A 17,597-nucleotide genomic window follows, 5' to 3' on the forward strand; every position below is an offset into this window, starting at 1 on the left:
TAATCCAGGTAGAATCAGGAATTCTCCAGGGCAGCTGTCTAGGCCCCTTACATTTTTCAATCTTTACTAATGACATGCCACTGGCCTTGAGTAAACACTATATACGTCAGCTACTACAGCGAGTGAAATCACTGCAACACTTAACAAAGAGCTGAAGTTTGTTTCAGAATGGGTGGCAAGGAATAAGTTAGTCCTAAATATTTCAAAAACTAAAAGCATTGTGTTTGGGACAAATCATTCACTAAACCCTAAACCTCAAATAAATCTTGTAATAAATAATGTGGAAATGTAGCAAGTGAGGTGACTAAACTGCTTGGAGTAACCCTGGATTGTAAACTGTCATGGTTAAAACATGTTGAGACAACAGTAGCTAAGATCGGTAGAAGTCTGTCCATAATAAAGCGCTGCTCTGCCTTTTTAACAACACTATCAACAAGGCAGGCTCTAGTTTTGTCACACCTGGACTATTGTTCAGTCGTGTGGTCAGGTGCCACAAAGACGGACCTCGGAAAATTACAATTGGCTCAGAACAGGGCAGCGCGGCTGGGCCGTAAATGTACACTGAGAGTTAACATTAATAATATGCATCTAAATCTCTCATGGCTCAAAGTGCTCAGGCAGTGTGCCCCCGGTGCCTTGGCAGCAGCTAATGGGGATAAATACAAACATGGCAAACATACACAATCGATGTCTCTAAAAGTCCTTCTTTAACCTGTCTCCTCCCCTTCATCTACACTGATCGAGGTGGATTTAACAAGTGACATCAATAAAGGATCATAGTGTTCACCTGGTCAGTCTATGTCATGGAAAGTTTAATGTTTTGTACACTCAGTGTACATAAACACATACACTGACACAGCAGGGTTAGGTCTTGAGGTCATGAAGTAATGTAAAAGTGTATAACACACACACACACATATATCCCAACAGACAGTTTAAAGAGCAGTGCGTGAGGCACAAGCATTATAAGTGTCCAGAGAGCCTCTCTAAAAAAGCCGCTGTCTGGGTTCTTTGACATTTTTACGCTATATGTAAACATTCAGCGGCTTTCTGAGATATTTCAGGTGAAGAATTTTCCTTAAGGGTGCAGCAACACAATCCTCATATAAACTTAGCAGAGAGTAAGAGAGCTCTGTGGCTGTTGGTGTGTGGTTGTGAGGTGAGGGTGGATGTCCAGCTTTCTGCTAAATTAATTTGTACAGATACTAGTGTTGCTGTGGCTGTTCCTAGCCTTGAATCTGCTAATTCCATAGAGGAATACACATTTTACAGTAACACCAATCTCCATATGACCAAGGTCCTTCTTGCATCCAAGATGGCAGCCAATCAGTCTGTCTGTTTGTATGTCTGATCCTTGAGATCTGTGTTTTAAGAGTTTCTGTTTTAATTACCCTGATCCTGTCTACAGAAGCAAACACTTTTGATGTGAAGGTGGATACTGTATATAACAACTATTATTTTTAGATCTCAGTCTCTATTTGTTATGAAATTTGCTTGTACAAAGATTTCTGATTGAGAAGGCCTTAAACTAATAAACTGTAGCCTACAGCTTTTTGGAGTTGGAGCGCGCCGAGTCAGGAGCATCTGTCTGCACGCAAGGCTTGCTACGCAAGCGCAGGTGCGCACTGAAGGCTAGGAGCGGAGAAGCCCGCAATTAGAAACTGCATTGTTCTGTGTAATTGCGGGCTATTCTTTGGGTGCGGAAATCACTCATTATTTATAAAAACTTAATTTTATGTTAAGTTGGAGCTCCAGTCCGCCCACACTGGTCGGCCCTGAACTCCATCGTAAATCGTGGAGTTAAGGTTAGTCGGCTATGTTGAGATAGCCTACTGCTGAAATGCGCTGAATTAATTGAGGTACGTGATAATGCCCGGAATTTATGAACGGCCTGTTTCGCAATTCAAAACAATGTCATTGGCGATCAAAGATAATTACTCTTTATTAATGACTAAATATCGGTTTCATTTGCTCTGAAATATTTACATAGTGGCACAGCCAAGCCGACAAGTTGGCGCAGTGCCTCTCTTATTTGGGGAGAACCCTGGCATAGTGACCATATCTTGGTTTTAAACGCTTTAAATGGCCATTTCTGATTTTTGTGGTATTTCCCAGGACTCTGGGGATAAATATTAAATATTCCCGGTATTGAAACTTGGTAGGTTTTCAGGAAAATATTCATCCCTAATTCACAGCCCTTGACTTTTCCCACATTTTGTTTACATTTACATTTTACATTTTAATCATTTAGCAGACGCTCTTATCCAGAGCGACTTACATGAGCAATTAGGATTAAGTGCCTTGCTCAAGGGCACATCGACAGATTTTTCACCTAGTCGGCTCGGGGATTAGAACCAGCGACCTTTCGGTTACTGGCACAACGCTCTTAACCACTAAACTACCTGCCGCCCAATCAGCCTGAATTTAAAATGGATTAAATTGAGATTTTGAGTCACTGGCCTAAACACAATAGAGTACCACAGTATGAGTCATAATACTCATAAAACCTAGCGGCCAAACAAGGAAAAGGTTCCAATAGTTTTTCCACCATTCATTATTACCATTGGGGATTATCATATATATATTTTTTTTTCAAATCAAATTTTAGTGGTCGCATACACATATTTAGCAGATGTTTAATTCCGGGGGTAGCAAAATGCTTGTGTTCCTAGCTCCAACAGTGTAGAAAATATCTAACAGTACACAACAATACACACAAATATAAAAAGTAAAATAAATATTAGGAGGAGCAATGTCGGAGTCCGGAGAATATATATAAAGTCTATTCGGAAAGTATTCAGACCACTTGTCTTTTTCCACATTTTGTTACTTTAAAGCCTTATTCTAAAATTTATGAAATCATTTTTTTCCCTCATCAATCTACAAACAATACCCCATAATGACAAAGCAAAAACAGGTTTTTAGAATTGTGTTCAAAATTATTTAACAAAAAATGAAATATCAAATTTACATAAGTATTCAGACCCTTTACTTAGTACTTTGTTGAAGCACCTTTGGCAGCGATTACAGCCTCGAGTCTTCTTGGGTATGACGATACAAGCTTGGTACACCTGTATTTGGGGAGTTCCTCCCATTCTCTGCAATCCTCTCAAGCTCTGTCAGGTTGGATGGGGAGCGTCGCTGCACAGCTATTTTCAGGTCTCTCCAGAGATGTTCGATTGGGTTCAATTCCGGGCTCTGGCTGGGCCACTCAAGGACATTCAGAGACTTGTCCCGAAGCCGCTCCTGTGTTGTCTTGGCTGTGTGCTTAGTGTCGTTGTCCTGTTGGAAGGTGAACCTTTGCCCCAGTCTGAGGTCCTAAGCGCTCTGGAGCAGGTTTTCATCAAGGATCTCTCTGTACTTTGCTCCGTTCATCTTTCCCTTGATCCAGACTAGTCTACCAGTCCCTGCCGCTGAAAAATACCCCACAGCATAATGCTGCCACCACCATGCTTCAGCGTAGGGATGGTGCCAGGTTTCCTCCAGACGTGACGCTTGGCATTCAGGCCAAAGAGTTCAATATTGGTTTCATCAGACCAGGGAATCTTGTTTCTCTTTAGGTGCCTTTTGTAAAATTCCAAGCGCGCTGTCATGTGCCTTTTACTGAGGAGAGGCTTCCATCTGGCCACTCTACCATAAAGGACTGATTGGTGGAGTGCTGCAGAGATGGTTTTCCTTCTGGAAGATTCTCCCATCTTCACAGAGGAACTCTGGAGCTACTTCTGAGTGACCATCGGGTTCTTGGTCACCTCTCTGACAAAGGCCCTTCTCCCCCAATTGCACAGTTTGGCCTGGTGGATAGCTCTAGGAACAGTCTTGGGGGTTCCAAACTTCTTCCATTTAAGAATGATGGAGGCCAATGTGTTCTTGGGGAACTTCAATGCTGCAGACATTTTTGGGTGTCCTTCCCCAGATCTGTGCCTCGACACAATCCTGTCTCTGAGCTCTGCGGACAATTCCTTCGACCTCATGGCTTGGTTTTTGCTCTAACATGCACAGTCAACTGTTGGACCTTATGTAGACAGGTTTGTGCATTTCCAAATCATGTCAAATCAATTGAATTTACCACACGTGGACTCCAATCAAGTTGTAGAAACATCTCAAGGATGATAAATTGAAACAGGATGCATCTGAGCTCAATTTCGAGTCTCATAGCAAAGGGTCTGAATACTTAACAGTACCCGTCAAAAGTTTGGACACACCTACTCATTCCAGGGTTTTTCTTTATTTTTACTGTTTTCTACGTTGTAGAATAATAGTGAAGACATCACAACTATGAAATAACCCATATGGAATCATGTAGTAACCAAAAAAAGTGTTAGACAAATCAAAATATATTTTCTATTTGACATTCTTCAAAGGAGCCACCCATTGCCTTGATGACAGCTTTGCACAGTCTTGGCATTCTCTCAACCAGCTTCATTAGGTGGAATGCATTTCAATTAACAGGTGTGCTTTGTTAGATGTTAATTGTGGAATTTCTTTCCGTCTTAATGCCTTTGAGCCAATCAGTTGTGTTGTGACAAGGTAGGGGTGGTATACAGCAGATAGCCCTATTTGTTAAAAGACCAAGTCCATACTATGGCAAGAACAGCTCAAATAAGCAAAGAGAAACGACAATCCATCATTACTTTAAAACATGAAGGTCAGTCAATCAGGAAAATGTCAAGAACTTTGAAAGGTTCTTCAAGTGCAGTCACAAAGACCATCAAGTGCTATGATAAAATTGGCTCTCATGAGGACCGCCACAGGAAAGGAAGACCCAGAGTTACCTCTGCTGCAGAGGATAAGTTAATTAGAGTTACCAGCCTCAGAAATTGCAGCCCAAATAAATGCTTCACAGAGTTCAATTAACACATCTCAACATCAACTGTTCAGAGGACACTGTGTGAATCAGGCCTTCATTGTCGAATTGCTGCAAAGAAACCACTACTAAAGTACACCAATAATAAGAAGAGACTTGCTTGGGCCAAGAAACACGAGCAATGGACATTAGACCAGTGGAAATCGGTCCTTTGGTCTGATGAGTCCAAGTATGATATTTTTGGTTCCAACCGCCGTGTCTTTGTGAGACGCAGAGTAGGTGAACAGATGATCTCCGCATGTGTGGTTCCCGCTGTGAAGCATGGAGGATGAAGGGTGATGGTGTGGGGGTGTTTTACTGGTGACACTGTTGGTGATTTATTTCAAATGCAAGGCACACTTAACCAGCATGGCTACCACAGCATTCTGCAGCGATACGCCATCCCATCTGGTTTGCGCTTAGTGGGACTATAATTTGTTTTTCAACAGGACATTGACCCAAAACACACCTCCAGGTTGTGTAAGGGCTATTTCACCAAGAAGGAGAGTGACGGAGTGCTGCATCAGATGACCTGGCCTCCACAAACACCCGACCTCAACCCAATTGAGATGGTTTGTGATGAGTTGGCCTGCTGAGTGAAGGAAAAGCAGCCAACAAGTGCTCAGCATATGTGGGAACTCCTTCAAGACTGTTGGAAAAGCATCCCTCATGAAGCTGGTTGAGAGAATGCCAAGAGTGTGCAAAGCTGTCATCAAGGCAATGGGTGGCTCCTTTGAAGAATGTCAAATAGAAAATATATTTTGATTTGTTTAACACTTTTTTGGTTACGACATGATTCCATATGTGTTATTTAATAGTGTTGTTGTCTTCACTATTATTCTACAATGTAGAAAATAGTAAAAAAAATATAGATATTAGTTGGTGTGTCCAAACTTTTGACTGGTACTGTGTATATATATATATATATATATATATATATATATATATATATATATATACAGTTTTTTGTTGTTGTTGTTGACCAATTGGTGAACTAATGGGCCAGCCAACACTGCAACTATCCCCTGTTACAACCATCCCTGGTCTTTCCGATGTAGGCTATAATAAGGAGAACAACAGAGCTCAAATCTGCTCTTGGACTCTCTAGGGTAGCCTACTTTTGGCACATTAGTAATTGTATATGGCCTGTAACAGACTGCACAGCATGCTATTTCCACTTTGTCATGTGGTAAACCTAGGCCATGGTCCAGCATTCCCTCAAACAGAGATCTAGAAAAACGGTTGATTGGAAACAAAGGGGCTTCTTATAATGGTCCATTTGACACAGCAATATTCCCCCTCGCCTGCCTTTTGTTTGTTTTTGTATTTTCGCTCGGTCATCATTGGCAGAGCTTTTGTAATGTCAGCCACAAAGGCTAACAAACTCTGGAAGGCTTGAGGCTTGCGTGGGAACAGGCCAGCGGGAGATTTTTGGGTGTCTATTTCGTAGTCACCCAGGGCCAGGCAGCCTTTAGTCTAGCATGAGACAGCCGAGGGTGAGCACCCGAGTTTTCACACACTAAAGGTGCCGCAGGGAAGAACGCACTCCGGGGATAACACCAACCGAGGCAGCGGGATAGCGACCACCACCACCATGTACAAGACCAGTTACCTGCGCGAGGTGCGCAAGGAGAAGTATGAGCGTTCCGATGTCTTTGAGGAGCCCTACGGACCTGATGCATCGGCGGGCACCTCAGCCATCCAGGGCTGGGAGAGCCTGCAGGAGCTCAACAGCCGCTTCGCCCGCTATATTAACCGGGCACGTGTGCTGGAGCAGCGCAATTCCGTGTTCCGCAAGCAGCTAGAGACGCTGCAGCGGATGGAGGAGGCCAGCGGCCTTGAGGAGGCCTTTACCGAACAGATTGGCCTGAACCGGCAGCGCATCCGCGACCTCTCCGCCGACCATGCCAAGCTTGAGCGTGAGCTGAAGGACGCATGCCGCATGCTGGACGAGTTCACCAACAAGTAAGTGATGTCCTTGCCTTTGAAAGTGTAAGTGCATGTGTTTGTGTGTGAGTCAGTAGGCTTATGTGTTTTTCTTAAACGGATGTGTGGGTCAGAGAGAAGGAAAGTGTGTATAGGCCACCCTGCATAAACAGGTGTCCTTCTCTAGACCAGATGCAGTGTAAACTGTTTTTATGCTGGTGAAGGCTTCCAGATAACCTGATCTTACCTCTGTGATAAATTGTCCACCTGCTAAAAGTTTGTCTTCAATAAAGGTGTTTATTGCCTTGGAAATCAGCAGCTGCTGTGAGATCAGTCATGGTAAGTGTCATGGATTTCTAAATTCTAACACCAAGAGAGGATTTAGATGAATGCTGCACAGGTGGTTGTGTGCTGAAAAAAGGTAACCAACAGACATTTCAAGTGCTCTCAAAGGGAGCCAGGTTGATTAAGGACAATGAATAGTTAATCAATACAGACATTGTAAAGACAGAAATGCCCTATAGAAGAAAATCAAACATGTTATGTGCTCAACACACAAACTTGTGTAAATAACAGATTAATAAAAGTTAGGCCACACATAATTGTGGAATTCCTGAATTTATGTTTTGTGATTTATGTTTTCTCCTCCACAGATACAGAAATGAATGTGAGTATCAACAACAGCTGCGGGGTACATTGGAACAACTCAACAAGGTATATGTGTGAGACTTATGACAATTTCCCAGTTTTTTGTTTGTTTTTATTATGAAAAATGTGACTGATTCTTTCTTTAGTTAAAATACACAAATAGGGGCGGTTTCCCGGACACAGATTAAGCCTAGTCCTGGACTAACATTTATTTTTGATGGACATGCTCCATTGAGCTTGCTTTTTAGTCCAGGACTAAGCCTAATATGTTTCCGGGAAACCTCCCATAATGTGCTAAACTGCTATAAAACTGCTAAACTGTCATGCTGCATTATTAGCGGCCTAGCCATAAAAAACATTGTGAGTAACGTTTTCTGCATACCCCTGTGCATGAAAGGGGCTTTGCAATGTGGCACAAAAAAAGTATGTGTTATATCATCTGGTTAATAACCTACAAGCTTTGTCCAGAGTGTTAGAATCATAATTAAAGTGTGTAACTGCAACCCTGGTAGGACTGTGGTCTGTGAGACAAAGCTTATGAGATCAGGACAATACAGTGTGATGATGGAACTGAATTAAAATTGTTTCTCATATCTGCTTCTCAGGAAGCTGACCATACCCTGCTCAGGAACCTGGAATTTCAGATCCAGTCCCAGTTCCTTCAGGATGACATCAATTCCACCAAAGACAGACACAGGAAGGTAAGAGGTGTACAACATACAGTGCATTCGGAAAAGTATTCAGACCCATTGACTTTTTCCACATTTTGTTACGTTACAGCCTTATTCTAAAATGGATTACATTGTTTTTTCCCCCTCATCAATCTGCACACAATACCCCATAATGGCAAAGAAAAAACAGGTTTTTAGACATTTTTGCAAATGTATAAAAAATAAGAAAAAAATAATCACATTTACATAAGTATTCAGACCCTTTACTCAGTACTTTCTTAAAGCACGTTTGGCAGCGATTACAGGCTTGAGTCTTCTTGGGTATGACGTTACAAGATTGGCACACCTGTATCTCTCATTCTTCTCTGCAGATCCTCTCAAGCTCTGTGAGGTTGGATAGGGAGTGTCGCTGCACAGCTATTTTCAGGTCTCTCCAGTGATGTTAGATCGGGTTCAAGTCCGGGCTCTGGCTGGGCCACTCAAGGACATTCAGAGACTTGTCCCGGAGCCACTCCTGAGTGGTCTTGGCTGTGTGCTTAGGGTCGTTGTCCTTTTGGAAGGTGAACCTTCGCCCCAGTCTGAGGTCCTGAGTGCTCTGGAGCAGTACTTTGCGCCATTAATCTTTCCCTCGATCCTGACTAGTCTCCAAGTCCCTGCCACTGAAAAACATCCCCACAGCATGATGCTGCCACCACCATGCTTCACCATAGGGATGGTGTCAGGTTTCCTCCAGACGTGACGCTTGGCATTCAGGCCAAAGAGTTCAATATTGGTTTCATCAGACCAGAGAATCTTGTTTCTCATGGTGTGAGAGTCCTTTAGGTGGCTTTTGGCAAACTCCAAGCAGGCTGTCATCTGCTTTTTACTGAGGAGTGGCTTCTGTCTGGCTACTCTACCATAAAGGCCTGATTGATGGAGTGCTGCAGATATTGTTGTCCTTCTGGAAGGTTCTCCCATCTCCACAGAGGAACTCTGGAGCTCTGTCAAAGTGACCATCGGGTTCTTGGTCACCTCCCTGACCAAGGACCTTCTCCCCCAATTGTTCAGTTTGGCCGGGCGGCCAGTTCTAGGAAGAGTCTTGGTGGTTCCAAACTTCTTCCAATTAAGAATGATGGACGCCACTGTGTTCTTGGGGACCTTCAATGCTGCAGACATTTTTTGGTACCCTTCCCCAGATCTGTGCCTCGACACAATCCTGTCTCGGAGCTCTACGGATAATTCCTTTGATCTCATGGGTTGGTTTTTGCTCTGACCTGCACTGTCAACTGTGGGACCTTATATAGACAGGTGTGTGCGTTTCCAAATCATGTCCAATCAATTTAATTGACCACAGGTGGACTCCAATCAAGTTTTAGAAACATCTCAAGGATGATACATGGAAACAGGATGCGCCTCAGCTCAATTTCGAGTCTCATAGCAACGGGTCTGAATACTTATGTAAATGTAATATTTCAGTTTTTTTTATTTTTTATGAATTTGCTAATATTTCTAGAAACCTGTTTTTGCTTTGTCATTATATGGTATTGTGTGTAGATTGATGAGGGAAAAAAAATGTTTTAATCAATTTTAGAATAAGGCTGTAATGTGACAATCAAGGGGTCTGAATACTTTCGAATGCACTGTACACATCACCTGCAATCTATTATGAACTCATTCTGCCTTTATACTGTACATTTATAAATCAGATGTATTGCAAAGGAAACCGATAGAGTGTGCATAGCATACCACCTTTCAACTTCAAATGTAGGATCTTAATTTGACCAATTCTGTCACATGGGTAAAATAATAGGATTTGATTAGGAAAGAAAGGGTGGTCGATTAGAGTACATAGACATTGTGTACTGTACTCTAATCCCAACCTTATGAAATACACCCACCCTGTATGACATTTACCTTTATTTTCCTCAGTGTTTTGTGCACTGCGTATGTGGAGTCCAGGGTCAAATAATTTATTGGGAAATATCTCCCCCCGTAGAACCTGTCAGAGATGCAGACCTACGTGAACATCCTGCACCAGATCAACCAGACGATACACCTGGTGCCCAATGTGGCCGTGGGCACCTCTGAGGTAAGGTCTCCCCCTTTCACATGCGTCTGTCTGTGTCCAGGGGAACCAGCTGATTCAGACCAGGGGTGTCAGACCAGATAACAATAGGGCCGCAAAGACGGCCAGTGGAACCAGCTACGTGTGCAGAACTTTGTGGATAACCGTGTGTCCGTGACTGGAAAATGTATTGTGATGCGTTCAAATGTGTTCCAATGTGTTGAGGTGTACTGACATTTCTGTGAAGTTTGACTGCCTTTTATAATAAGCTTCTGTGTGTTTTGACAGGTCATCCGAGCTCTGTGTGTCATGTTGTCGCTCTGCAGAAAGTATGCTGATGCTGTCAGTTAGTCTGTAAGCTGTTTGCTTGTCTGTCTTTGAAGTTGCAAGTAAAGCACTGCAAAATACTGTACGTTTTGAATGCCTGTCTAGTTGTTCAGTGTGTAATATAACTGGCCTGTCTTGTCTGTGTGATCTCTATGTGTTATAACTGGCCTGTGGTCCCTCTGTGTGATCTCTATGTGTTATAACTGGCCTGACTTACCTCTGTGTGAAGGAGCAGGAGAAGCAACTGGCCCAGAGGAGAGTTCCAGCCCTGAAGAGTCAGCTAGAGGAGTTCAAGAGCGCCCTCTGCCAGCTCCAAGCACAGAAGCAGCGTCTGCAGTACGAGGTAGGTCCCTGTCTCCGTCACTATGACAATTTAGGAAGCATATCAAGCTCAAGTGTTTGAAAGTGTCCCACTCCAAATCAAACCCTAGGCCCTACCCCCTATGCATATTAGTCAGGAAGGGAGATGAGGTAGCCGCTTTACTTGAGGTAGACAGTTGAGATGTACCCATGGAGTACAGTACATACTGTAAATTGGTTGTAGTTGCAAAGGGGTGCCAGTAGGTGCCAGTCATCACCTTCAGATCAGTGAGTAAAGGTGATAAAAGCTACAGAGAAGCAGGAAAATACAGGTGTATCTCTTAGAAAACGAGAAATATTAGTACAAAATAAGACATAGAAAAAAGGACTCTCAATGCCGACATCAAACATCCAAAAGTCCATGTTTATTTTCTCAAAGGTTGTGAATCAATTTAATAATATATTAGATGAACATCCCTTCAAATTAGTTTTGTTTTGTTCCTACAGATTATTACTGAAGACATACCTCAGCTTTACTCCCAAATTATGCTTTTCACTTTGTTCATTTTCTGTAGCTTGTACCTCATAGCTGTCTGTGTTCCCTAGAAAAAAGGTTTTCAAATGGTGTTCTATAACTGAAATACTTTTTATTTTAACATTTTTGAATATAATTGTTGCAAGAAATCTAAACATTTTACAGAAATAAATTATCACATATTTCTCTAAAGACTCTAAAGATTCAATTTTCAATGCGAGACAGGTTGCCATGAAAGGTTCAAAACGTGTGTTGAACACCTTTGCAGTACTAGAGCTGTCTCCACAACGTCCTCAGACAGTACAGTAGTCATGAGTTTCTCTTGACAAAAGTTCTGATTTATTCAGTCTTTGTATAGCCAGACAGCTGGCACATGTGGTAGTTCAGTGACCACAGTAATCCTTCAACTGAAGTTAATTCAGATGCAAGAATGACAATGATTGCATAAATATATGCCATTTAGCAGACACTTTTCCGTATGGGTGGTCCCAGGAATCGAACCCACTACCTTGGCAATACAAGTCCATGCTAGTATGAAAAATGTATGCACTCACTAACTGTAAGTCGCTCTGGATAAGAGCGTCTGCTAAATGACTAAAATGTTAAATCTATTCCAACTGAGCTACAAAGGACCACAAAAATAAATAATCAGAGTTAGGCAGAAAATGTAAGGGATAGTTCACCCAAATTACAAAATGACACGTTGGTTTCCTGTTTCCCTGTTAGCAGTCTTTGGACTAAGTATGACAGCAATCCATGCTTTGGTTTAGATTCCCTGGCAGTGGCTGGCACTGTTTCCAAATGCTGATGTTCCAATGATCTTTAAGTGACTTTAGTAAGCTTCACAATCAATTTTAGAGACTTTCGGATGTTTTGGACATGATGCGTAAAGATTGCTAATAGGTCATGACTTGAATGGGATTTGTGCCACAAATGCTAAAACGTTAGCATTTGGAAACAGTGCCAGGGAAACTAAACCAATGCATGGATTGCTGTCATACCTTGACCATAGAGGCTTTACAGGGTAAGGAAACCAATATGTCATTTTGTAATTTGGGTGAACTATCCCTTTAAGTTTGGTTGTCATTAGCATAACTCTTAATGGAAATATGAAATACATTCCGTTTCGTTTTAAGAAGCAGTTTACAGTATCTCTCCATCCATCCGTCTGTCTGTCTGTCTGTCTGTCTGTCTATGTCAGACGTCAGTGTTGGAGAGTTCCATCAAGAGCACCCAGGAGAGCTATGACGATGAGATCCAACTGTACAACGAGCAGATTGAGTCTCTGAGGAAGGACATTGAGGAAGCCGAGAGATCCCTGGAGAAATACACAAATGAGTGCCGCCACCTGGCCATGTACCAGACCTCACTGGAGAATGAGCTGGAGAGGTACAAGAGGATCATCGAGAACGAGGACAACAGGTAATTTTCTAACCACAACACACAGTGATCAGCATCCTACTGCTACTGGATGTAGGCAGCACTTCAGCGTATTGTCTCTTGGCAATCCGGTAGTATAATATACTGTATCAACCACATGGCGGCAGTTTGGGATATTATATTTGTGTGTTTTCCACCTCACAGATTTGTTCGATAATGGTTGAATATCTTTTCATAGTGTTATTTATTTTTTATGTATTATTTAATCCCCTTTAATATCGCCTGATCTTTCTTTTGTTTACTGTATTAACATGTTTTCTTGTCAGTCTCACAATGCAAAAATCGCAAAGTATACTGAACAAAAATATAAATGCAACATGTAAAGTGTTGGTCCCATGTTTCATGAGCTGAAATAAAAGATCAAAGAAATGTTCTATATGCACAAAAAACGTATTTCTCTCAAATGTTGTGCACAAATGTGTTTACATCCCTGTCAATTATCATTTCTCCTTTGCCAAGATAATCCATCCACCTAACAGGTGTGGCATATCAAGAAGCTGATTAAACAGCATGATCATTACACAGGTGCACCTTCTGCTGGGGAAAATAAAAGGCCACTATAAAATGTGCAGTTTTGTCAAACAACACAATGCCACAGATGTCTCAAGTTTTGAGGGTATGTGCAATTGGTATGCTGACTACATGAATGTCCACCAGAGCTGTTGCCAAATAATTGAATGTTAAGTTCTCTACCATTAGCCGCCTCCAACATCGTTTTAGAGAATTTGGCAGTATGTCCAACAGGCCTCACAACCGCAGACCACGTGTAACCACGCCAGCCCAGGACCTCCACATCAGCTTCTTCACCTGCGGGATAGTGTGAGACCAGCCAGCTGATGAAACTGTGGGTTTGCACAACCAAAGAATTTCTGCACAAACTGTCAGAAACTGTCTCAGGGAAGCACATATGCGTGCTCGTCGTCCTCACCAGGGTCTTGACCTGACAGCAGTTCGGCTTGGTAACCGACTTCAGTGGGCAAATGCTCACCTTCGATGGCCACTGGCACTCTGGAGAAGTGTCCTCTTCACGGACAAATCCCGGTTTCAACTGTATCAGGCAGATGGCAGACAGCATGTATGGCGTCGTGTGGGCGTGCGGTTTGCTGATGTCAACTTTGTGAACAGTGCCACGTGGTGGCAGTGGGGTTATGTTTTGGGCACTCATAAGCTACGGACAACGAACACAATTGCATTTTATCGATGGCATTCTGAATGCACAGAGATACCATGATGATATCCTGAGGCCCATTTTTGTCCCATTCATCCGCCGCCATCGCCTCATGTTTCAGCATGATAATGCACGGCCCCATGTCGCAAGGATCTGTACACAATTCCTGGAAGCTGAAAATGTCCCACTTCTTCCATGGTCTGCATACTCACCAGACATGTCACCCATTGAGTATGTTTGGGATGCTCTGGATTGATGTGTACAACAGCATGTTCCAGTTCCCACCAATATCTAGCAACTTCGCACAGCCATTGAAGAGGAGTTGGACAACATTCCACAGACCAAAATCAACAGCCTGATCAACTCTATGCGAAGGAGATGTGTCGCGCTGCATGATCAACGCCCCTACCTTTTATAAAATGTATCTGTGACCAACAGATGCATAAACTACATAGACAAAAGTATGTGGACCCCCTTCAAATTAGTGGATTCGGCTATATCAGCCACACCAATTGTTGACAGGTGTATAAAATCGAGCACACCGCCATGCAATCTCCATAGACAAACATTGGCAGTAGAATGGCCTTACTGAAGAGCTCAGTGACTTTCAATGTGGCACCGTCATAGGATGCCACCTTTCCAATGAAATGGGTTTCCATGGCCGAGCAGCCGCACACAAGCCTAAGATCACCAATGCGCAATGCCAAGCGTTGGCTGGAGTGGTGTAAAGCTCGCTGCCATTGGACTATGGAGCAGTGGAAACACGTTCTCTGAAGTGATGAATCACGCTTCACCATCTGGCAGTCCAACGGATTAATCTGGGTTTGGCGGATGCCAGGAGAACGCTACCTGCCCCAATGCATAGTGCCGGCTGTAAAGTTTGGTGGAGGAGGAATAATGGTCAGGGGCTGTTTTTCATGGTTCGGGGCAGGCCCCCACTTAGTTCCAGTGAAGGGAAATCTTAACGCTACAGCATACAATGACATTCTAGACGATTCTGTACTTCCAACTTTGTGGCAAAAAAGTTTCAGCATGAGAATGCCCACGTGCACAAAGCGAAGTCCATACAGATATGGTTTGTTGAGATCGGTTTGGAAGAACTTGACTGGCCTGACAGAGCCCTGACTTCAACCCCATTGAACACCTTTGGGATGAATTGGAACACTGACTGCGACCCGGGCCTGATCGCCCAACATCAGTGCCCGACCTCACTAATTCTCTTGTGGCTGAATGGAAGCAAGTCCGCTCAGCAATGTTCCAACATCTAGTGGAAAGCCTTCCCAAAAGAGTGGAGGTTTATTATAGGGGGGACCAACTCTATATTAATGCCCATGATTTTGGAATGAGATGTTCGACGAGCAGGTGTCCACATACTTTGGTCATGTAGTGTATCTGTATTCCCAGTCATGAAATCCATAGATTAGAGCCTAATGAATATATTTAGATTGATCAATTTCCTTATATGAACTGTAACTCAGTAAAATCTTTGAAATTGTTGCATGTCACGTTTATATTTTTGTTCAGTGTAATTTAAAAAAAGACAAAGGAATGTATCTTAGAATACACATTACTATCATTAGTATAGTGTTTATTACTAACACATACAAATACACTATCACATGCTGTTGCTGTGGTGGCAACTAACATTTCTTCATCATTCTCTTCCACAGGTTGAATTCAGCAATAATTGGGACGCCCATTACCTTGTTCACCACCAATTACCGCTACACCCACACACCCACTGTGTCGAGCAGGGGCAGAGGTGAGGACATGCCACGTCTCATTCCACAGCTGCTTCACACGGATAGTCTCCATACATACAGAGCAGACACATAACACCCCATCGTCATCATAGGCTACAACCACACTAGCCCTAATGTATACAGCCACACAGTGGTGTGTTTCCTACCCACTCAGAGACAAAGACCATAAAACAAAAAACAGAATAGATCCTCCTAAGGTCTATTCATGGCAGATAATGATGACCATGGTCCCGTGGGGGTACTATCCTCCTTGGATAATGTATTTAGAATGTTATGACTTATATGTTTATTTTATCTGCCACATCCAAAAGGACAATCTGAGTGTATTGTTGTTTTGTTGTCTCCAGACATCACCCAAGCCATTCAGGACATCACCAGTGTCAAGCCTCGCCAGAAGAACATGGCCAAGAAGGTCCTGAAGAAGAAGGAGATCAGCCCCAAAGATGTGATGGACAGCGGCCAGGAGGAGAGAGTTGGTGGAGCTGAACACATGGAGGATGAGAAGCGAGGGGTGGCAGGGGAGGAAGGCGAGTTGAAGAGGGAGGAGCAGAGGTCACTTTACACACCCCAGGACGTGCCAGACGGGGCTCAGATCAGCAAAGCCTTCGACACACTTTGTAACATTGTCAGAGACCGAATGAGAAGGTACAAGAAGCCAGAGCCAATTGCTGACTTCTACACCAAGGGGCGCTATGTGCTGGTGACTGGCGATGGCAGCTACCTCCACCCCCACTTCTACACCTCCAGCCCCTCCGCCGGACACGTCTTCGTCACCATCCGCAACGGCATGGTCTCCCCTTATGACCCCTTCGGCCCCTACACCCCCTCCCCCAACCCCCCTCATCCCCAGCCTATGCCACCCCCTGGCCCCCGTACCCCCACCCCACCCTCTGACGGAGAGGGGGGAAAGGGAGACGATAAGGGCGGAAAAGGTGGTGGGAAGGAGAAATCTAGGGGCGGAGACCCCGAGCCTAGGCCTAAGGACCCTAGTCCCCCCCCACAGCCCAACCCTGCCCCAGCTCCTGGCCCTAACCCCAAAGGCCCCAGCAATCCCTCCGGACCCAAGGGGGGTAAAGACGACAGTCGCCGCAGGGGCCCTCCTCCCATGCCCTCCCCCCGCAGCGCTAGCAGCATGCCCCCTGACTCCATGAGCTACGAAAAGGTGGAGCTGGTGGAGTCAGTGGAAAAGTTCTCCAACGACCGCAAGACGAAGGGCTATGGCTATGAGGAGACGGCAATGGTGGTGGAGACCATGATCGAGAAGACCAGCAAGAAGAAGAACTGAGTCGTAGATAAGGTCGACCTTGGCCAAAAGATCTGGACAGACTCCTCACAAGTTTCACCTCACCTTATGCCAGTAAGAACAAACACTGAGCCATTATGTGACTCTGCTAAAGACACATTCTAAAGACACTGTTCCCACCCTATATGAAACCAACCTTAAAGAGACATTCCTCACATAGAGGACTGCTAAAGACTCCTCGCACATTCCTGATACTGCTCCTCTATTCACTCACGCTCTCTGGCTTTGCGTTCAGCAAGCGTTAGCTGGTTCCAAAATGCTGCTATTGTTATTTCTACTTATGCCGATACCTTACGCCTTTACTGTCTGAAAACATGAAGTACGAACATCAAAACTACAAACCCCCTTGCCACCTCACCCCACAAAAAGTAAATAAAAACATGGCTTTGATGTGTGAAAAAAGTCAAACATTTTTATAAATTGATTACATGCTACTGCCATCATGGATGTATGCCACCCTTCCAAACTAAACCTTACCCCAAACCCAAGAGCTGATTTGTTCATTTGGATGCCATCGACTGCCCTCAACACAGGTTTGCTGTGTATAAAATTGCTTTAATAATATAAAAGAATCAAGCTTCAAAAGCGCAAAGCTCTACTGTGTTTGTGTTTTGACGTTAGCACCGCAC

The 17,597-nt window shown here is 43.6% G+C and overlaps 1 protein-coding gene across 1 annotated transcript; it reads left to right on the plus strand.

Annotated features, from left to right (window-relative positions):
* Window positions 1-6,437: 6,437 nt before the first annotated feature.
* Window positions 6,438-16,950, plus strand: LOC311113812 (filensin-like; the record flags this gene model as incomplete). Its single annotated transcript, XM_084157117.1, has 8 exons — window positions 6,438-6,808; window positions 7,423-7,483; window positions 8,023-8,118; window positions 10,064-10,156; window positions 10,689-10,802; window positions 12,496-12,716; window positions 15,573-15,664; window positions 16,013-16,950. The coding sequence occupies 8 exons, from the start codon at window positions 6,438-6,440 to the stop codon at window positions 16,948-16,950; spliced, it is 1,986 nt and encodes a 661-aa protein (XP_084013243.1).
* Window positions 16,951-17,597: the final 647 nt, after the last annotated feature.

This window comes from Coregonus lavaretus (genome assembly GCF_964263955.1).
Source record: "Coregonus lavaretus genome assembly, chromosome: 1".
NCBI classification, from domain to species: domain Eukaryota; kingdom Metazoa; phylum Chordata; class Actinopteri; order Salmoniformes; family Salmonidae; genus Coregonus; species Coregonus lavaretus.